Source organism: Scomber scombrus, chromosome 22, assembly GCF_963691925.1.
Source record: "Scomber scombrus chromosome 22, fScoSco1.1, whole genome shotgun sequence".
NCBI lineage: Eukaryota > Metazoa > Chordata > Actinopteri > Scombriformes > Scombridae > Scomber > Scomber scombrus.
In genome coordinates this window covers 14358573-14381596 of record NC_084991.1, presented here as the reverse complement: position 1 = coordinate 14381596, position 23024 = coordinate 14358573, and the positions used below count along the sequence as shown (strand labels likewise).

At 39.0% G+C, this 23024-nt stretch overlaps 2 protein-coding genes across 2 annotated transcripts; one reads left to right on the top strand and one right to left on the bottom strand.

The window, feature by feature from the left end:
• Positions 1–848: 848 nt before the first annotated feature.
• On the top strand, positions 849–3310 carry LOC134004600 (transcription termination factor 2, mitochondrial-like). The gene is made up of 2 exons (XM_062443934.1): positions 849–908; positions 1712–3310. The coding sequence occupies exon 2, from the start codon at positions 1731–1733 to the stop codon at positions 2868–2870; it is 1140 nt and encodes a 379-aa protein (XP_062299918.1). The 5' UTR covers positions 849–908; positions 1712–1730; the 3' UTR covers positions 2871–3310.
• Positions 3311–3583: 273 nt separating this feature from the next.
• On the bottom strand, positions 3584–21256 carry cry1a (cryptochrome circadian regulator 1a). The gene is made up of 14 exons (XM_062443419.1): positions 20352–21256; positions 9698–9806; positions 9428–9570; positions 9129–9313; positions 8925–9013; positions 8619–8759; positions 8156–8467; positions 6893–7044; positions 6332–6534; positions 5798–5908; positions 5581–5679; positions 5229–5300; positions 4943–5046; positions 3584–4394 (listed from the first exon to the last, which is right to left on the bottom strand). Exons 1-13 carry the CDS (start codon positions 20507–20509, stop codon positions 4955–4957), a joined length of 1866 nt encoding a protein of 621 aa, XP_062299403.1. The 5' UTR covers positions 20510–21256; the 3' UTR covers positions 3584–4394; positions 4943–4954.
• Positions 21257–23024: the final 1768 nt, after the last annotated feature.

Below are 23024 nucleotides of genomic sequence, written 5' to 3'. Positions count from 1 at the left end.
TCAAGTAGATATATGTTACGTTACAATCTTTTTAATGCCAAAGTCTCTATTTTTATACTTCCACCACAGCTCAAGAGAGAAACACTGAGGAAACACAAAGAGGGAATTTGATGCTAAAAAGACTGTAAATATACAGTAGCAGATATCCTCTAATGTAAATAACTTAGACTGCTGACGTGTCATATAGCCTAGCTTCATGCAAACGTTTAAAAGTGGATTTTGGTCTCTATCACTTACTTTGAAAGCACATTTGAAGGAGATCTTGTATGAACAGAAGATTACAGCAAGGAAAACCTCTTTCACTGTGCATATGGACATACCCGACTGTTGTTTTAAGACAGACCTGAAAAACCTGTCTTTTCTGTGTACCTCTGTAACTTCCCTGAGGTTTAAAAATGTGATTTTTGGATGAATTTATTTAAGTAAGTAAGCTTGCAAAAACGTACAGAAGACAAAAGTGTGAATGATTTCAGCATTAACACTACACTAGTATAATTTTAAAATCAAGCATGGAGGCGGGACTGTGGCTTGCATCATAATCACGGTTGCGTCTATAAGGGAACCCTGGATTTGCGAAACTCTCGCGAGATTTGTAGTAATTGTAAAAAATAAAAATAAAAAAAAAGAATAAAGAAAATTATAAAAAAATATATAATTTATGTAATTGCGCTGTGGTTAAGATCTGATAGTCTTTAGGTATAAAATTATTGAATTAGAATTAGGTATACGTTTCGGTGAAAAATACGTAAAATCACGAAATAATTCGCAAATATAGGGTTACCATCCAGACGTGACCAAGTCACATTTTTTTCATGTGTTCAACTCCGCCCACAAGCTCCTCTAATGTTATGAAAGGTGGTGGGTGTGGAAAGCGGAGTCCTTTGGGTGAAAACAGAGCTTGAAAACTGGTAATTTCACTACTTTTAATTTAATACAAATGAAACATGCTTTTTGTGTTGTGTAGCCATCATTACATTTAATTTGAATGTTTATCTCTTTTTAGTATGTAGTGAAGGCGAGCGCTGTTACACAATGCAACACAATACATAACCACGTCTCATGTAGAATAGCAGTCAGTACACAGTGTTCTACAGGACAGCTGCTGTGCTCTAAAACAAAAAAAAACTTCCTAACTATCTGAACTGTTGATTCATGCTTTGCAATATCAGCTAACTGAGAGCTTTATTTATTTGAACTTGTCTTTGAAAGCTTGGTGAGTGCAACTAATCCTAATATATCTTGCATGACTAACAAAACAAAGTATTTGGTGAAACAGTAGAATGGCAGTATGTGGGTCCTGAGCCTACAGTTAAAGCATTTAAGCCATGCTGTAATTTTAAATTCCTCTTCAGTGTTAGAAATCATAAACCTTAGCTTTATGGCTCTTAAAAACCTGTAAGTGTAACTTGATATGTAATGTATAGCTGTAAATCTTCAGATTTGCTTTTTCTCAATAGTTCTGCAAACAGATCAATCTGCAATGACAAAATGACACATTTTCTATGTTTTTTACTTGTACCTTAAAGTTAAAACTTAGAACACATTCTTGCTTTCAGCATTGAGCATATAGATTGTGTTATGCTTTTTTTAATGTAAACTATTATCTCAGTTATTTAAAACTTCAAATTAGAGCTATGTTATGCTTATGGAAAGAGTGCCACTGGTTTGTTGAGTTCATTGTATTAATCAATATGCTTTATTCTTCACACAGATCCACTGTAGTCATCAACATGCTTCGTGTCACCACTGCCTCACTGTGCACCTACTGCCAGAGGATGAGGGTCTTTCTCCCACAGTCTGCCTCTGCCTCCACAGTCACTTCTCCTAGCAAAAGACTGGAGAACCAGCACACAGTGGACTCCCTCTATGGACTGTCTGTAGATATCAGAAAGGTACGCAAGTTCAAGGGCTGGGTTCTGTCTGAAGGCACTGCGTATGTGTCTGAAACGGCTGATCTATTGAGGGACATGGGTGCAGACCCGACAGTAATTGCCCGCATCCTGGAAACTCACCCTGAGGCTGTCCTGTGCCGGCCACAGGACGCATCCGCTCAGAGAGAACTCTGGGTGTCTGTGTGCCCCAACAAGCGAGAGCTGATGAGCATCATTGAGAAGTTTCCCGCCTCCTTCTTCACATTAACTCACCATAGTAACCAGCAGGCCAACATCCTTTACCTCCAGAGCCTGCGCCTCAGCAAGCGGATCATCGGAAAGCTGATGGCCAGCGCCCCGCAGAGTTTCAGTCGGCCTGTTGAGAGGAACCAGGAGGTTATCCACACACTGAGAGAGACCTACTTGGACTTGGGCGGGGACGAGGGCAACCTGCGCATCTGGCTGCAGAAGCTTCTCAGCCAGAATCCGTACATCCTGATGCGGCCTGCGGAGGCATGGAGGGACAGTCTGGGTTTCCTGAGGGAGCAGGGCTTCACCACAGAGGAGCTCCTCAGCCTTGTCTCCAGCCTCAGGGCCTCCATTGCAGAGCTGCAGCCTGAATCTATGCACCAAGCGCTGGCCTATATTGAAGAAGCTTTTGACTGCTCCAAGGGTGAACTCAAGCAAATTGTGATCCTTTGTCCAGCTGTTTTGTACTACTCCTTGCCCACCTTGATCGGCCGCTTCCAGGGGCTGATGGATGCGGGAGTGAGCATGGGGCAGGTGAAAGAATCTCCAAACGTCCTGGAGCTCACCACGCAGATTGTGCTTTACCGGATCCAGAAGCTGGCCTCCTACGGGTATGATGTGCGTGGTGGCAGCCTGGACGTTATTGTGGGAACCAAGAAGGACTTTGAGATGAGCTACAGCAAGCTACACCTCAGGGCGCAACGGCCGCTCTTCAACCCTGTAGCTCCCCTCAGATCTGCTGAGGAGTGAATTTCAGATGGTTGATATGTTGCAATATTCTTCCATGTGGAGGGTTTGTGTGTGTGTGTGTGGAGGGGTTGGGGGGGGGAGTTGTGTGATTGTTTGATGCTGATTTCGCAAAGAGATTTATATCTTCACTTTTGTGCAAGGTGTGTGAAGAAAGGAGGCGATCTGAAATAACAAACCTCCAGCAATACTTGTTGTATTGATAACAACTTTACTACTCTTAAAACACTATATATAAAGATGTGACTGCTTTAAAATGTTCATTCAGTGTTGGAAAAGAAAAACAAGTATTTTATATGACAAGTATGTCAAAGAATGTATTTTAATTGATGTAGTAGTCTACATAGACGAGTGCAAACCCATGCCTGTCATTCTGGTATGTTACTACTGAGATTTACAACTGTAGTTAAAACTGATTGAGGTAACTGAACATGTCAAATGAGCAATAAATGTCAAAGTTTTATGTTTTTTAGTTTTATTGATCGACGATAAGAAGCTGCATTTCTTCTAAGTGAGTGAATATTTAACACAAACTATGTGTACAATCTAACAATGGGCTAATTTGATAACTGTTTTGTTAATCATAATCACAATCTAGGTTACATTCAGTTGTGTTTCAGGCTTCAACACTTGAGCTCCAAAGAATAGACTGAAAACATTTTGTATATTTAACCAAGTTTTAATCAAAACAAGCATTGAGAAGGACTGAGAAACAAGTGAAGCAGTTCGTTCCAGTGGTACATTTATTGGGGATTATACAGTGGGGACACCGATGATATGGATACCGTAATTCCTTTCACCTTTTCTCAATAAACATTGACAAAGGGCAATAACTAGACAGCAACATCAAACTGATATTGCCTCCACGGTATAGGAATAAAATGAGCCAACTAGGACTGAGATAGAGTGAAGGAGATGATCAGAACACCTCTCTCGATAGATACACTGGATGGCTCAAAAGGGTGAAAACTGGGAGGGAGATGAAGAATAAATGAGAAGACAGGCAGTTGTATTCGAAGAGATAAAAGGTTTCTCACCTTTTTTTATGGAATGGACAGTCTATAAATGCTCTCATTTTTATTGAAAATTTTCCATAAAAGAAAGATTCATCCACAATGATTTCTCATATCAAAAATACTTTATATCAATGGGTCTATGGCTACACAAAGAGAATACACACATACAATATCCAAATATTTACAAGTTGTATGTGAGCTGAAATGAGCAAATTCATTATATACACAAAGATTTCAGTCCCGGCAATATTAACCAATAGATAAGCACAGTGTAACAGCCTCTCAAGTGCTGTAACTCTGCTGGGATGTCAGCACCGGCTGAGCTGTGCAGTCCAAATAATAATATACAGTCCAATTACTTCAGAAACGTGAGTGTGTTTAAGGACGGGCTCCTCTTGAAGGTGAGTGTTCATTTATCAGTGTAGTGCTGCGACAAAAAACGCAAATCTTAGCGTCCTTTTTTATGTCAGCTGTGTACACAATGTGACGGTCAGCGTGTCCGCAGAGGCACCTGTGATGGGAAGAGAGAAAAAAAAGACCAGTGAGATATTGATAATGAACATGTTTTAGCTGTAATTCACTCCTTACTCCTAATAAATGCTAAGTTAATTGAGGAAGAGATAATTGGAGAAAAGGAAACATTATATTCAGTAAGTCACCTATATGTAAATGCAGCCATTTAGAGGAATATTTTGATATTTTGGGAAATATTTTTATTTGCTTGATATCATTCTCCACAAGATAGAAAATAAGCTAATTTACCAAAATGCTGAACTAATGCTTTAAGAGAAAAAATGAAATAGAATAGAAAAACCTCTATATATTTTTCCTAAAGAGCAATTTTGAAATGACCCTGGAAAGTGTTTAGTTTATGTAAAAGTTCTGTATTTATAATGGCCACATAAGAAACTACGTAGAAGTTAAAGATTATATTTGTCACATAAATAATATGTGTAGTGGCAGGGTGGCATACTCACGAATGAGTATTTGAATACATACATTAATAATAAGTTAAACATATAGGATAAAAGGATAAAGGATAAAATGTTCCCAGCTCACCTTTCTACTGGTCTAGTGTCTCTGGACCTTTGAGCCTTTGCCGTTTCCAGAGTCCTCAATGTGCCGTTTGCCGAATGTGTGGATAGTGCTGTGGTGTTCGAGCCCTGAAAAGACAACAAGCTGTTAAAAGCTGTGTAGAAAAAGGCCCTGAAGTCACAGTTTAACCATCTCAGAGACTAATGCAGCTAAGGATAAAGGTATTGATAGACTGGAGAGCTTGTCCTCAGCTATGAGAAAATGTAAATTATTGACCCTTTTCTCAGTCTTACAGCACATTAATATTCACCTTTTTGAATCCCAGGAATCTGTTGGCTGCCTTGAGTGTAATGCATCATACTGGTACTGGTGCCTGCATAACCTGGAATTCAAGCAAAAAACAAAGATTAGCATAGAAAGCATTGGAGATAACAAAGATATCAATCAGTCTTTTGTTTGTAAAGGACCTTTCATACATAGCAAATAACAGTAAGTGCTTTATATAATACAAAATAAAAAAAACAAACAAAAGAAAAGAAAATGTAGGAAAACTAATGTGAAATAAAGAGTTTAAAGTGAGCATAAGGCACTGGAACAAACGGGTAATGTGTTCAGACAAATGAGACAGACAAATTAAATATGTAATAGCTGAGGGTCCCCACCCTGCTGGTGTGTGCCGATGCTGGTTTGTGAATCACCCTGCAGGTACATCATGACGCCGCTTTGCCAGTCTCCCTGGGAGTGAACCTGCATCTGATAGCCTGGGGAAAAAAACAAAACAAATAAATGTTAGTCAACTTCACTGCCAGCAGCTACAGAGGAAGTTATGAACAGCTCAGAAGTTTGAACTGAGAGAAATGTCGGTCTTGTGCTACTTGCCAGAAGGTGCCGCGGCATGATGTGATGCCTCACCAGTGAATCCCATCACATCTGAAGACGCCTCGTTGTGTCCATTACCATTTGAGTTGGACGGAACTGTAGCCAAAAGGCCTGCGGACACAGACAACAAACATTGAGCATAAAAAAAGTCTCCATCTTGTGCAAAATACAGAAGATAGAAGAGTTATCTGCTAGTATTTGTGGGGATTTTTTTTACCACTTTAAGTGACCCGATGAGTAATAAAGCTAAATTATAGATATTTTAACTCCACTTGAGCTAGACTAACCCAAGGTTTTTTAAAAACACTTAAATAAAAATATGTTGGTCAATTTTTCCCATTTATGTTGTTTTCTCCCCTTTATTAACTGCCCATCAACTGAACAAGTACTGGTATTTTACCATTGGCAGGAAAGTCTGGGTACCTTCATTATCTACTCTATGTATTACTTTAAAATAAATGATCCTTGATGATCCTGTTTCATATTAATATAAAAGATGAGAATGTAGTCCAGTAACTAGTGTTATGTCCTTACCAAGGCCTCTGTAGCAGGATAGCTGCTGATAGATCTGTTTCATTCGCTCGATGTTGAGTCGACTGGACTCTGCGTGGTTCACCATGGGCTTCGGGTAATGCACTCCGATAATACATTTGGCTGCCTTTTGCACACTCTCCGGAGCGTTCCAAGGATCATAAATATACTTTGCTGGAAACCCCCTCAGAATGGGCAGGTAGCGCCTGAGGAAAGAAATGGAGGTTTAGTGAGCATGTAGGGTGGTGTAATTTATGAAAAACAAAAACACCTTCTACATCAACTTTGGTGGAGCTAGCCAATACTGATTTGTGTGATAGAGTCAAGCCATGTCATCGAGACATAACAAATGTACTTCCTTGGCACAACTAGACATACAGTTGTTCAATTACATTAGTCTTTGATTTCAATGCCAAATACTGTATATCTGAGTTTTTACTGTCACTGAATAGATGAGGCTGCCTTCAAAAGTGCAAATGTAATTACACAAAAACTAATTTTAAGTCTGAGTAGTGTGAGAATATTTGAATACCACAACATAGGATTTAAGCAGATATAACAAACCTTATGTAATCTCCGTTTGGGTCTGTGCGTCGGCCGAAACCCACGGGGCAGTAGCAGTGGAAGAACTGCTGGAAGAAAGAGCTGCAGGAGAGCCACATCCAGCTGCCGGCATTGACACTCCAGTCTGCATCCAGCAGCAGCTCCTCGAACACCTGAAGACACAAAAACACAACATGGCTCGTTAGCTGAGAAACATGGTTGGACTCAGTGTTTTTCATTCTGATCAAACAAAACTAAATGTGAAAATGTATGAATCAGCCTCTACAGCAGAGGGGTCCTTGAACAATCTCTCAATAGTCTAACGGAGGAATACAAGTGCCCTAATAAAGACTCAAGATGACATTAACAAGGTGGAAAAGGAAGCCATCTGAGGCAGCACAGCAAGCTACATCTGCCCTGAGGCAGAGATACATCATGGGGCAAGTCTGTGCCTTCTACCCAACTCCAGCAACTCTCAAACTTTACACGTCGTGACAGGTTGTGAGACCAGCCTCACGCAAGGATGCTACAACAGGCCCTCAAAAGTCTTGCATCAGCCCTTTTGAACAAGCAGAGGGTGACCCAAGTCCTTAATCCCAAGAGCAACCAATCCCCTAAAGGCAACAACATTCATTCGTCCAAGAAAGACTGAAAAGACCCAAATGTTGTACCACCAAGCCAGAAACAGGAGACCTATGCGTCGACCGCGACTGGAAGATGCTGGTGGATATCAGTCAGTGGCTAATCTTTTCACCTGAGATTACTTCCACCAAGCTTAGGCTGCATTTGGCACTGTGGTGCCCTTCACTGAAGAATACTTAGACCATAGCGGTCACAGTCCCGTGGAAGGACTGAAATACCAAAGTATATCAAGTTCAAGTGGGAAGCAGAGGATTTGTGGCTACTTATACCACAAGGCTGTTAAAATAGCTAAGAATCCATGGACAGGTACTGCAGCAGGCCATCAGATCAGTGTCAGAGGCAGCTGAAAGAAGCAGAAGGACCCTTGACCCATCACCGAGTTAACATCAAGCGATCAAGAAAACAGAACAGAGCGGGAAGCCAGAATCCTAATAATCTTGAGAACCCCCATCTGTCAACTGTCTGCCACTCCTAAAAACTAGGTGAATCTCATGTTAGTGCTCACTACCTATTGGCACAAGGGATAGGTTAACATCACGTCCTGTGTGTGGTTGATTCTGATAGAAATGTGAATTCAAGGTGCCAATATGTAAAGTCAATAAGAACTGACGAGAATAAAAAATCAATATCCATATTGTCTACCTTCATGCCCTCCTCCCAGCTGATCCAGAGGTCTCCTCTGGTCAGGAAACAAGCCACCGCGTGTCTTGCCAGGTGGTGGATCCAGCCTTCCGTCCTCAGCTGGGTCATGATGGCGTCGATCCAGGGAAAGCCCGTCCGGCCTTCTGCCCACTTGGCTAGCGCCTCTGGGTTGCGATCCCAGGGAATCTGAACGCAGATTGGGTTACTCTCCATCTTGTCGAAGCAAGGGTTGTTGGTGGCTGCCGTGTAGAAGAACTCTCGCCACAGTAGCTGACCGTAGAGTGAGAGAGGAGGAGAACTGTTCTTCTTCACCTTGTGGGGTTGGAGAAATGGCACATGTTATGGTCTCAGGCATTCAAAGTATTGATCACTACATCAGAAAAAGTGGAATCTGCTTTGAGCTACACACACATTCATCAGTTGAGCTGGTTTTTAGTTTGTACGAGACCCTTCCAAGACTTACCTTCCTGTAGAGATCGGTGAGTTTGAAGTAGAAGAGCCGACAGGAGAGGCAGCCGAAGCGCAAGTACGGGCTGAGGCCTGTTGGGCTGGCGAGAAGCGAATTGGCGTTCATTCTGGGACGCTCAAAGTTGGCCACCCACGCCTGATCAGATACAGAATGAGATGCATGAGAGCATGTTGTTAAGACATAACAATTGACAAGGTTTCAATCAAGGTTATCATACTGGAAAGCTCCAATCTAAAACCTTGATTTAAATATTTGTAAAATCGTTTTATTTTAATCCATGTTATATGCGATTTGACTGACCTTCCTCTCCAAATGCCTCTCTAGTCGTGTGAGGGCTTCTGTCTCTCCCCCTGGCCACACAGCTGATGACAAACCTTCCGTATCAAAACCTGCAAGGAAATCAGTAAAAGAGAACATTAATATTCAGCCTCTATTTTTCAATTTCACTCTGCAGCACACGTGATCATATGATCTTATCGTTCATATCTCTCTGACTTCACTTACCCAGCTCCTCTAGGGAGGGAACCCCAAACTTGTCATCGTGGTCCTCTGACAGCGGCGTAGTGCATTTCCCCATGATGTCAGCTGTGATGGACTCTGCAGGGACCTCCACTGCGTCCATACGGCTGATGAGGGTTTGGAACCGCTTATAGGTAAGTGGGGACTGACCCCCATTCAACTCTATGATCCTGGATGGGTGGAGTGACATCAAAATGGTCAAGAGTCATAATAGATGTACAGATGTTCAATATGGCAACAGTTTTTACAAACTTACTACACTTTAAAAAAGAGAGATAACTCACTTGTCCAGGTCATAGAGTGTGTGGGAGATGCGAACTGTCACCTCCACTCCAGCCTCTGAGGCCAGTTTCTTAATAGCTGCATCTCGTTCTTTCCCAAAGGGCTCAGAGTCATACTCATAAGACAGACGAGAAATATTCCATTCCTGGAGAACAGAGAAAACAAAAAGGTCAAGTGAGCTAGAGAACAGAATATTTGGGGTTTACACGCCACGTTTTAAAGCACCCTGATTGATTTTGTAGTTTAGTGATTAAATCAGATAAAAATGTCACCTTGAAAAGTCTGGGAAAGACATCAGTTGGTTGGCCTCGAATCACAAACAGTCGAGAGTTGAGCTTACGCAGGCTGGAGTCCAAGTCTTCAAGACTCTGCAGTAAGAACCTTGAGAATGAGAGAAATAAAGAGTGGTCAACACATTGATTTTAACAAATATATGGAAGCGTGTTACAATGTCACTGAATCTAAAAGGTATTAAAGCAGGTCAAAGCAACATCATTTTAAACAAGAAGTTGGTGGGAAGTTCAAGTTTTCAAAGTTGTTCCCTGTAATTTTTGGTTGCATATGCAAGAGGAGTGATTATTTTAAGGTTGTACTGCAGTAAGGTAAAGCTCTAGTTTCAATCCAATTAGCTAATTCATTACCAAATGTATGCATCACGGTGCAGCAAAATCTAATAAACAACGACCTACTTTGAGAATCAAATTTTGAAATAAAATATTAGTGTTCACAACAAGGTGCTGATACAAAGGATTGGAGATTCAGTAATTAATCAATAGACAAAAAAATAATCAGCAATTGTTTTGATAATTGATGAATCATTTAAATCATTCAGCAAAAATGACAAAACATTATATAGTTCCAGCTTCTTAAATGTGATGGTAATACTTTCAAAACCGTCAAAAATACAGATTCCGGGTAAACCTGGAATATACGATGAGCACATGAAGGCAACATGTAATTACACCTCCTACCACTATATGGGTGTCAATGGCCGAGTGGCGCTGTGCTCATAAACTCAACAGGAAGTGAAGTCTGCAGCATTTCTAACTTTTGCTGAAAACTTTAGTCAAAAACAAGAGCTATTCGTGTCTTGTTACATTTGTGGTAAAAGAAACTCGCTATATATTTCTTTGCTCCAGCTGTGTTCACCTGTAACCTTCAGTAACTTTGTTCCTGACATTTATTCAGCTGCTTTCGCTGTGGTACCAGATGAACAGGTAAAAAAGGAGTAATTGTTTTCTCTCAAACAATATAGATTAGCTTTCATAAGGGGTATATTTAAAAAAACAAATCCTAATTTGTGCATCACTACTAGACAATGACTCTTAACTTCAGCATGCCACTTCATGAACAACAAGTGAAAATACTCAGGTTACATCAGTAGGGGTATTTAAGAGTATAAAAGAGCACTCTACAAGCCTTGAGTGCATCTGTATTCATTGCAACTCGCTGAGAAATGAAAAGAGAAGTGAGTGTTTTATTAAAAGACCTCTCAGGTAGAAAAATGTGTCTGCCAACAAACCTGAAGGCTCAACAATGCCTACAATTAAACTGACAAGGTTAATGTCACAAAGAGAGGAGGACAAACGGCCACCTTTAATGATGGTGAATGAGCGTATTTCTGGTGAATGTGTCACTGTTAGTTAGGTAACAATGCCACAGGCAGAATAAAGTGGGACCTACATACTCTGGATGACTATTTAACAAAAGAAATGGGTAAAAGCAACTGGAACACTCTTATTAAACAGTGCATGAGAAACAGTTTTATTTTTATTGTTATTTATTTTATTTATTCTTTTTTGTAACCATAAAGACTACACCAAAACTGTAGATGTGGGCTCGAAAACGTAACTGCTTTAGCATTTGTACTTTTGCAATTCATAGAAAATGAATTGCCTATTTTTTAAAACTAAATAATTTCTTATGAACATGATTGAACAATGATTCCAGCTACTCAAATGTGAATATTTTCTTGTTTATTTTAGTCCTCTATGATAGTTAACTGAATATCTTCGGGCTGTGGACTATTGGTTCAGGACAAAACAAGACATATTAAGTTTTACTTTAAGGTTTTGGGAAATAGTGATCCCATCAGTTTATTGTATACATTTTCCCAATCCTCTTCAAGAGCTTTCAAGTCCTTAAGTTTAAATAACATTATAGGTATTTAAAAATTCCGAAGGTATATCAATACTGTCATGAAAACAGATGCTCCTCTTGCTGTATTGTAGTGCACAGCAGGCGCCACTAGATGTCAGTCTCTACTGGTGCAACAGGTAGCTGAGCTGAGAAAGATGGCGTCTATTGCCACATATAACTTAATCCTGAGATGACTTCTTCCAACTTTAAAGAAAGCTTATTAGCAACATGTTTTTATTCAAATATCATCTCCGTTCAGTCTGATGTGTAAGTATCTGCCGTGGCAACAGGTCCTCCAGCAAGAATGTGCAGGAGAAGGGCGCTTATCGCCTATCTATTCATTATTTTATGGGAGATAAGTATTTGAAGGTAGCAAGACTTGTGTAATTAAGCCAATTGTAATTAGACACACAGTATTATAGGCTAGACAATGATTGGCTCATCTTCAAATACATAGTTCCACACATGATGAAATACTTTCTGCATGTAGTTTTGTGTGTTATATACTTGATTTTTAGCACAAAGTATACATGGGCTCTTTATAACTTAGGCCTGTAACCACATCTCTGTTGTTAGAATAAAATTCATGATCTATTACAAAAAAAGTGCGAATTAATCTAAGCTGATGCCGTCCTTGTCTGAAGCGTTCAAATGTCCCGTTATGTAAATTCTGAATGATATCTCCTGATGCGACTTTGCTCATTTCATATGATAATTATTCCTAAGGACAAATTTATGAATGCCGACAACATCCCACCCTCATTAATTGTGTGGAGTTTTAGAGGAATCAAACCAGCAGTGCTACAAAGTGAAAATTAAAGGATTTTCCTTCAGGGCATCAATTTTCTTCCCGCTAATCCTGACGTGGCTCAATTGAACCTCCGCTTTGCACAAATAAACAAGTGTGACCAGCTTACGATGCTCAGGCAATAGATAAGCTAATTCTTTTCAGTCTTTTATTTTATATTTCTCTCACATACTTTCCAACGCTGTCTTTCTCTTATTGAATTTTCTGTTAATTTATAAAGCCTATGCGTAACTTTAGTTCTTATCGGTGTGCCTTCTGACGGAACAGACAGTGTTGCATCATTTATTTGTAAAAGAAAGACCTTGAGCTCATGCCTAAGACTAAATCATGCAGACAGTGAATGAGTCAACAAACCTGGATCCATCTTAGCTTAATCAACACAAACTCACCAAACAGAAGCTTTTTTTTTTTAACAAAGTAATAAATGTGTTTCTCAATTCTATCATTTGAACTGCACTTCTGTTCCTTAGTTTCCCAAAAAGTTATAAATACAAACTGTAAACACACCAATGTGGTCAGAAACACACCCACACACACACACACATGTGCAGACAGAGCGGTGGTAATGTGTTGCTTCCCGTTGCCGTTGCCATAGCTACCCAAAACTCGTAGGTGGAAGCTTCCTGTATCATTCAGGTCTAATAATGTCTTACAATGATGTGAAAGCCAGGTGGGTGCTGCTGTGCTTTTTTACTGACAGTTAGGCTAAAATACTTTTCATCTCTCTCTTGTTAATTACCATAATGTAGATGTTTCAGTTGATAAATGATGAAGCTTAAACCTGCCTTCAACTTATCACCCGCCATCTTTTATAAGTCATAGTTACACACAAAAAAATCTGGCTTTTACACATTTTGACAGATGTGAAGACTTTCAGATTCTGATTGTTTTTTGGGCAACAGATATAAGAGTACATCAACATTCAGTCGAGCACAATTTAGACTAGAAAATGTGCTACGATAGTAAATCACATGTCGAATCTAAATGTCGGGACAGAAAGAAAACTGTACAACAAACTTTTTTTATGCCACAACTCACCAAGTAACGCGACAAAAATGCGAACTTCTAAACAATTATGTCTACATGCCGTATGTAACATCAAGCTCCTCTGTGATCCCAAACCTAAGCTTAGAGGAATATCAGAGGCGACAGAAGTGAGTGGGACAAAATCTGAGTCTGCTACAACTTGGGCTAATTTTCATATTTTCTAATATAGATAGATATATAAAGCACAATACAGTGAATGTAGAAGGAATCACTAAAATATTCAAACTAACTCATTCATTGCAATGATATGTATGTGAATGTGTATGTATGACATTATCGATGCATGTGAGTTTTTAATTATAATGTGCTTGATTCAATCAAAATTGGGAAACATAGCTGTATTACAAGATGCTATAATTACAATCAGAGCTGCAATTTTGACAGTTTAAGTCTATTTTTAAGCAAAAATGCCAAATATTTAATGGCTCCAGTTTCTCAAATTTGCGAATTTTCCTAAAATGTTTGTATATTGAATATTTTTACTTTTGAGTCTTGATCAGACAAAACAAGACATTTTTTCCCAGTTTTCTTTTGTTTTATAGAATAAACGTTTAATGAATCAATGGAAATGAATCACCAGCACTAGATATGACTCTACCGAAAGTTGATTCATAATAATATGGTAAATATCGCAGAGCTGTAGTTTGTCGCTGTTGCATGCGAACTGCTTTGTAGAGGAGCTTAAGTAGTGATTTCTTATTTTATACATAAGGGAAGTTGATTGCTTTTTTCTTTTTTTTTTTTTAAATTGTAACTTCAGTATGGCTGCTTTTTTTTCCAGAAAACGCCCTGCTCTGCTCTCAGTTACATATTCACATCTGGAAGCTATTTACAACTACAGTCTTATCTGATGACCACTGAGCAGGTCTCTCACATTTCAGCCCAGATTTATCTGAAGGATTGAGACTGGGGTGACTCGCACTGCTGGCCACCTGCCCGCCTGACCCCTCAGCTCACTGTGACGTTGCAAAGACAGACTCAGACCAACTGACTCCTAAAGAAAAGCTGGGGGCTTAATTTATATCCATCTGGGGAGTTTAGACAGGGCAAGGTTATATTAAAACGCACATAAAAACTCATCTGTGTCTGTTTTCTATTATTTCTATATTCTGGGAGAGTAACACTACATTAAAGTCATGTTTTGGGGTCACCCAAGATAAAAGCAGATAAAAAAAAAGGCAGAAAATAACATTTAAGGACCATCTAAACCTTTCTTTTTCTTGCAAGGAGTCAGGACAACTACTAACAGCTTTTTAATGATGATTTCTATCTGTATAAAACTGTATAAAAACTAGTTGAAACTAGCTCCATCTCCAGTAACATGTCATATATAATAACACATCAGGGACCAAACCACTACTTTAACTTGCATAATTTTTTAACTACTTTTGTCTCTTTGGTTTTTATGACGTGCCGTCTCACCACATCAGAAATCAGATGTGTTTATCGTTTGTTCTGAGTGGTTTTAAAAGGAGGAGTTTAAAAAACGGTCACAGAGAGGAGACGGGGGAGACCACGAAGATGGGTCTCTCATTTGTCATTAAGGCAGCGACACTACAGGGTAACCAGGCTACCTTAGTTAAGCTGGCTGGCATAATACCGTGGCTGTGGCCGAAATCACTCACGATTTACTATACAGTGCTCTAAGTTTACCCTCCACCATTTTATTTGTGTGTGTACATGTGTCTGAGTAATGTCCGTTATCGACTTATGTCTACTTATCATGTCTATATATCGATCTTTTTTTTACCTCAGTATTGCCACACTTCACATCAGCAGCCAAAAGGCTATTCATGTCACATTGGCTAAGTGAGTAGTTGCCTCCATTCCTCACTGTGCACGTGCAGACTGCAGAAGCGAGCGGCGCCGCTTATATGGAATTACAAGGTAAATAACTCCCAGCTCATAATGGCAGTCTGTGTTTTTACAGAAGTGTAGCGCCTACTCTCCAATCAAACCCCCCACTGCCCCCCCCTGCATTATTATAATATTATATTATATCAGTCGTATAAACTGATATCGTTTATCGCAATTATTTCTGAGACAAAATAGTAAAACAAAAGTAGTAATTGTGACAGGGTCTGAGTGCTGAGTGTGTAAATATATTCATGAAAATCTCTACGAAAAAAGTAGCGTCCATGGCGTTTCCACTATTTTCTGCTAACAATCCCACAATGCAATACTCCACATTTTAAAGATGTTAAAAGTACGATCATGCGACTCTACAGCTGATGGTGACAACACAAAATGACAACGATTAGATAGCGTCCAAAATCTTGATTTGCTGCTAATTACTGAGTGAACTATTTACTGTCTATTATCATAAAGGGAGTAGTGAATGAGTGAATAAGGGAGTGATTTCGGACAGTTAAGTGGTGCGCTGTTAAAACGTCCCAGGTGGAACTCGCGCTCTACAATTATAGTTCCTCACTTCAGAGCAAGTGGATAATTAAACTATTTTGACAGTAATTGTTTGGGTCATGGACAATATTCTTCTTACGACAACATGCACCAAACCGTAATGTCCACTCCAACTGTCCTCTGACATTAGCACCCCTACTTTCCTCTTACTAGTTATAAACAACTTTTTTTTTTGTTATGTAACTCCACAGTAATTACATCCACATGAATATCTGTCACTTGAGAAAAAGGTCTTTCATAATCACGGGCCACCCAGCATGACTCAAACAAACAGTTTGAACAGTCAGTTTAAAACATAAAGACGTTTAAAGATAATAAAATGGATATCAGATGGATTTGTAAGGATTAGTGCTAACGGTTGCGCTGCTCAGAAGAGATAGTTGGGGTCTCTCGCTGCAGCAGAAGTAGGTCAAAAACACATGGAGGTTGGAAGGTTCACTACTAACACACTGACCTACTTTTGCCATGCGGGATCGTGTCGGGGGAACGGAAAGTTATTGGTTATGTCATCTAGCAATGCAAACTTGGATCTCAAGGACAGGACTGTTCAATGCTCACGCCTTCACGAGCTATTCAAATAATAAGAAAAGAAGCAGGAACGAGAGCTTAATACAGACGCTGCAGACTATAGTGAGTTAAGCTACCTGCGATACGAAATCAGAGACAGCAAAGTGCAAGAGTTATCGTTATTTCACTACAGTTTGAATCCAGTTCTAGCAATGAAACAGAGCCTATGTCTTTAAATCTCAACCATGGCTCATTATTACTTCATGCAAAAGCAGATAGGCAAAAGCAAATATGTCACATTTACTGTTTGAAACATTCAGTACATCAAAAGTTTAGAAACTTGCTCCAGTAAAAGTGCTTCCAAAGACTTCTGCATTCATTTAAAATCTGCATTTGTAACACCAAACATCTTAAACAAAAAAAAACAAAAAAAAAACAAAAAAAAACAGCAGTGCACATAGATATTTTAAATTTAACATTTACTTTAACAGGATAGTTTAGTCTTGACTTAAAAAAAGAAGAAAAAAATAGAGATTTTGATCTTCTAAATACCTTGTCCTCTTGTGAAATCCTTCAGTTTTCAGAGATAAAAGGTTTTATTTCTTGTACCTGCCTATGCGCATGAAAAAATTAAATAAAAGAGATTGAATCAGGACATACTTCGTGCTCTACGTGTGAGCTCTGCATCACTCCAGGCAGCTGTTACATAACTGTGGAATCATAACATGGATGCTCCGTCCATAACAGGCATGCTTTTGCTGCTGCTGCTTTAGTCTCCCAGTGACGGCATGGGACCGCAATGGAAACCAGACTGAACACAGCAGGAAAGGAAATAAAAACATCCCAGAGAGAGAGAGAGAGAGAGAGAGAGAGAGAGAGAGAGAGAGAGAGAGAGAGAGAGAGAGAGAGAGAGAGAGAGAGAGAGAGAGAGACCTAATGTACTTTAAACCTGAGGAGCTTTTTCATTCATTAAGAGCAGCAGTTGAATGAATGTGCCAAACAAGATCGAAGCAGGCTTTGGCACATATTTGTAGGGTTGTAATGAATGAATGCAAAGGTCAATCTGGGTTAAAACAAAACAAAAGAAGAAAACATGATGGTAGTTGTTTTGACTGGGGAAAACTTTCCACATAACACTGAAGGTTAACCCTGACTGCTAACTTTTAAAACGGTCCTCGCTCTTATCTGTATCACATGATAAAGCTTCATATACTTCAGTGTGTCACCAGACTCAACCAGATTTTTCCTGTCTTGCACTCACACACATACAAGCACAGTTGCAGACTGTCTGGAGTTCAGGAAAAGTCAGTTATGTAAAGCATTTTCATTTTCCTCTTCACCAATAAAACATGGATTCAGGTCAAAGTCTGACAACAGTGTGATTTCTTTTCCATTCATCTCTTTTTTTTTTGCAATAGAAGAACAAACTAGTTTTCACTTTTAGCATCCGTTTTCTCTTGTTTTGGTTTCAGACCAAGCAGTTCCAACTAAAGAACTGACAACTCTCCATTACGTGGAATACAAATGGATTTAAAAACAAAGCTTGTTAAATAATCACTCTCCACTCTGGCTAACATAGAAGTCTAAGTATGTCTGGACTGAAGTCTGAGATGTCTATTCAGGACTGTATTTTTCAAACATGACCCGCTCAGGACGTTGAAAAAAGCCAGGTTTCAAATACCGGCCAGGGGGAATAAATAATGATGTCATTTACACTTTCACAGTTTACTAAAACAGGTCACAGCGGGCGACTGTGGTCTAAACTGTAACGAGCCGCGGATCCTTAACGTCAAAGAGTTTGGGAAGTGCTGCTGCGACGGTTTTGTGTTATGATAAACCTTTTTATAAAGATGAAAGCATCAGCATGTAGACTGTAACCCAGTTTGGCTATAATTACAGTTGAGCGCTGAGGCGAAGATCAACACACCAAAACACTGTTTAGCAACTTGAAATGTTACCGAATGAAGTTATATAACACATTTTACGTCTATGCAGATATAATTGATGTTTCCCCTGTTTTTGATATCTCATTTAATGATGACTACTGTGAGATAATTACAGTTTTATGTACCTCTACATCTCCAGATGTAACAGTGACCGTAATTAACCTTTTGAATCACCTGACAAAGAGACTGGTAGATGAAAAAATATGCAAGCCAAGCATATTATAAATTGCCTTTTTAGGTCATACATACTGTTTAGCAGAGTTGAGTACCTGATGTCCAATATGATAAAAAATCCTGCGAAGCTTCGAGCATTTGAGACACTTGCACTCCTTCACCTCAGATCACCTCAGGCGCCCCTACAGTTTCGTGACACTGTTTACATGTGAATAAAAAAACAAATATGGCGACTTGTTTCATCTAAGCTATCACAGCAGTTATTTTATTACCTGACTATTTTACCCGCCGACCCTGCAATATATCCACATGTGGCGCTTGGAAGGTGTGATATCAGACTTTGCTTGCAGTGTGTAAGGTTATCAACACAAACATAAAAATCCAGGCATGTATATCAGTGTTACGTATCCATCTTTCTGCGCATTCCTCTGTGACAATAACAAAACTAAGCTTACAAGTGTGACAGTCTACAACTTAAAAAAGAAAAGCCCCTGTTGTATAACAAATGCCAACAACAACCTGTTTGACGAGGCTCTTACATCTATTTTTCCTTTGACATAAGTTGCAGTCAACTCCTTTAAGAAACAACACACACTTGAAACAGTGGCTGGTTTTGTGATAAATTTGTCATCAATTAGTTTTTTTCAGACATCTGTCTTCTCTGAACCAGGAAGCATCACAGACATAGTAGCTCAAATCAGCGCTGTAACTAATGATTATTTTCATTGTCGATTAAACTGCAATTATCTTCTCATTTCATCAATTTATTGGTCTGTAAAATGTTTAAAATGGTGAAAAATGCCATTCATAGTTTCTCAAAGCACACAGTGATTTGTCTGTCCAAAGTAAAACAGCAAATTATCATATTAGAAGAGCTGGAACCAGATATTATTTGACATTTTTCCTGATTAATCGACTAATCATTGCAGCTGAAGTTAAATACCGAACAAAAACATAATGGAAATGATCAGAAATCAGGATTATGATAGTAAATATTGATTCCTATTCTCTGCCAGTTACTTTTGATGAATCGTTTTGTCTACAAAATGTCACAAAATTGTCAAAAATTCTATCAGAATTTCCCAGAGCCCACTGACATCTTAAAAATTGTCTGTTTTGCCCAAAAACTTAGATTATTCAGTTTGCTATTATACACAACACAGAGAAGTGGCACATTTATCTCATTTAAGAAACTTGAACCAGCAAAAGTTAGGTATTTTTGGCTCCCAGTACCTCCGACTCCCACTTAAAAAAGACTGGTGCTGTCCTTATGTAATGTAATGTAACTATGTAAATCCCAGTAACATTGCACACATGTAAATATAATCTCAGGAACTTCTGCATATTGCACATTTATATGTTGCAGATTTATTTACACATTGATTGTTCACTGTATATAGTTTCTTATTTTATTTATTTTATCACTTTCACTCTTATGCTGCTACTTAGTTTAACTGTACTGCTGAGTCAATTTTAATTTCTCCCAATGGGGATCAATAAAAATGCATCTTAATTTTAGATGTGTCCATCAACTAATCGGTTGATCAATTCAAACAAGCAAAAAAAAAAGCTAATTTTGACGTGAAATGCGTAAAATCCCAGTGGACACATGCCAATAAGTCGCATAATGTAATATAATATCTTGTATTTTTTACCACACCTTTTTATACGTGCTGATATTTATATAAATGTAATTATATTTGTGATGGTAGGAAGGAGGATAAGTGCCAAAGCTTTAGTACATTCAAGTGTGCAGGAATTACAGTCTGCAGGTATGTGTATGTATGTATGTATGCATGAATGGTGCTGCCCTACATCTGTGCATGCATGTGTATGTGCATGTGTTTTTGTGTATGTATGCTGGGGGGTCGCTGCTTTCCTTACCTCCACCTGTTGATCCCTACGTTGGAAGATCCTGCAAACCAGGGGTCGAGGATGTAGACACAGCGGACAGTGTCCGCTCCCAGCAGAGATTCCTTGAGAGACGGGTTGTCGTGGAGCCGCAAGCCCTTCCTGAACCAGTGGATCGTATTAATGACCATTACTCGACTGGACGCGTCCTTTTCTTTTTATTTGTCCTTTTTGTGTGTGAATGATATTAGCAGTCTTTGCTGTGCTTGCGCCGCTCTTATTCCGACTCACTGACAAGTGTTTCCAAAGGAGAAGAAAAAAACAAAAAACGAAGCGAACAAGCCCACTTGCAAAAATCCAACAAGATAAAAAAAAAGTGTGTATGCTGTTTGAGCATACGACACTTAAATTACGGTGAAACAGTCCAACTTTTTCTAGATTAACCTTGTTCTAGAAGAATCTTTTCCATTATGTCGAAGAATTCAGAGACTGATGGATGCTGAACCATTTGTGCGCTCTGAGGCAATGTGACAGGCAAACCGGCGGGCTTTAGGACCTGGGTCGCTACCGAATGATCGCTCAGCTTGTGTTGTATAACTTGTTTTTCTGAGTCTTGAAATAATGCGTAAAAAAACACAACAATTAGCTATAAACGCACCTTACACGGGTAAATTAAGGAATGACAAATAGCGTATGCATAAACTGGCTTGAATTTGTTTTATTTAACCTCAACAAGACACTAGCCTACTCCCCGTCTGCGAAGACCGGGAAAAAACTGGTTATGTAAACACAATTTACAACCGCGATTTAGTTAAATTCTTCTTCCTAAATCAACATAGATGAACACTTAGCTGTCATAAAAACGTCTCCTCTTTGTCCGTGGGAATTGTCTCCTGCGTTACTGAGCTGTTGTTTTTAGCGGCTGTGTGACACAATTTTTCCTCCTCAATGGTACTAGTCAGTCTCCTCGCCGCACCTACAAGCCTTTGGTAAATCCGCCCACAGTGCGACGTACACTGCTGCGCACTCCTGGATTGGTCGGTGGAGGTGCTCGCGGGGCTCGGCGTGGTCACGTTTCTACAGCGTGCTTTCTCTTGCCCTAAAAACAGCCGAGGTAGTTCACATGTTTGGAGAACATACTAGGTGTAATAACATCTAATAACTATCAAGCTAATTTGCAATTTATCCAATCATTATTTCTATGAAAAGACTGCAATGTTATTATTATATAATATTAAAAATGTTAAAACATATTTTTCTCATATAGTGTGTGCATATATTTAATAGTGGGTGAAAACATGTAAGGTATTTAAAAAAATACATATAAATGATGTCTTTGCCATCTTTTAAGGCACCACTGACTTGTTATAACATAAAAGGACCCGGATAAGCACATGAAGCCTGGCATGAGCCGAGAGGTCGGGGCTCACGCGTGTGTGCATGTGCGTGTGCGTGTGTGGGGCTAGTAGCACTGACGCACTCGGTATTACAAGTCCTCCTCTCTTTATTTTAACATGCATTGCCTTTCTTTTTTGGGACAGGAAGTTGTTGTTACGTCTAGTGGCATAAATAAGTTTAAGTGGTCGATGCAACTTTTCATTCAAAAGAATGAAAAGTTGATAAAAGTAGTTTCGAGTGACGCAGCGTGCAGCCTAGTTTAACGTAAAGCCGACTGAATGAATGAAGCACTGCTGTATATTCATACTATTTCAATCAACATTGTACATATGCATGTGTTGTGTTATAACAGTAATATTGCCTTTTTAATTATGTATTCATACATATTTAAGTACAAGTCCATATTTACAACTTTTTTACGTCTGCTTAAATGTATTAAACTGTGTAAATCATCTAATAATAATGATAATAATAATGATGATTATAATAATAATCAGTAGTAGTATGTAATAGGTTACTTAATTTTCCTTTAATTTGGTTTTCATCCATGTGAAGATAGTGCGTCACAACATGATCTTACATAAATAGGTTTGTAATTATGCAAGACGTAAAATGCTGCCATGGACTGTAATGGAAGAGCCGCCTTTTGGCCACTGAGTGGCAGCATAACATCACACCACTGACGCTGTCCAACTCTATGCCTGACAACACATGATAATGAGCAGTTCCTACTGGAGGCTTCACTCTTTGTCTTTTCCACTTTGTGATGCAATATTTCTATGTGTGCTGTACAAGTCTCTCAATTAATAAAATATAACACTTCATGATTAAATGTAACTTATATACTCAAGTCAACTTTGGAAGCACCAAAATAATAGCTTTATTTGAACAGTACAGTCAAATAAGAACAAAATGTGTAAAAAAAAATAAATATAAAAACTAGACTAAGAAAGATTATACAATTTATGTAAATAACATACTGTAAAACAATATACTGAAGTCTAAAGATGATAACATGAAGCCCATAACACAAATGTAAATCTTACAACCTACGATTTCATAAATTAAAAAACGTGACTGTATCGAATGACTAGGGAAGCATGATCATGTGATACAGTCATTCTTCTGGCAAAATACTAACAATTTATCATCTTGCTGGGAAAATCATGATCATTTTGCTGTTACCAGGCAACCAAGGCTTAATAAGTGAGGACAAGCTTTAGAGGACCATAGTGCATGGAGAGAAGCAGCTGACAGCTGCCCACCTCCACCACTCTCACCTGAGTTAGTCAGCAAGATATGCTGCAT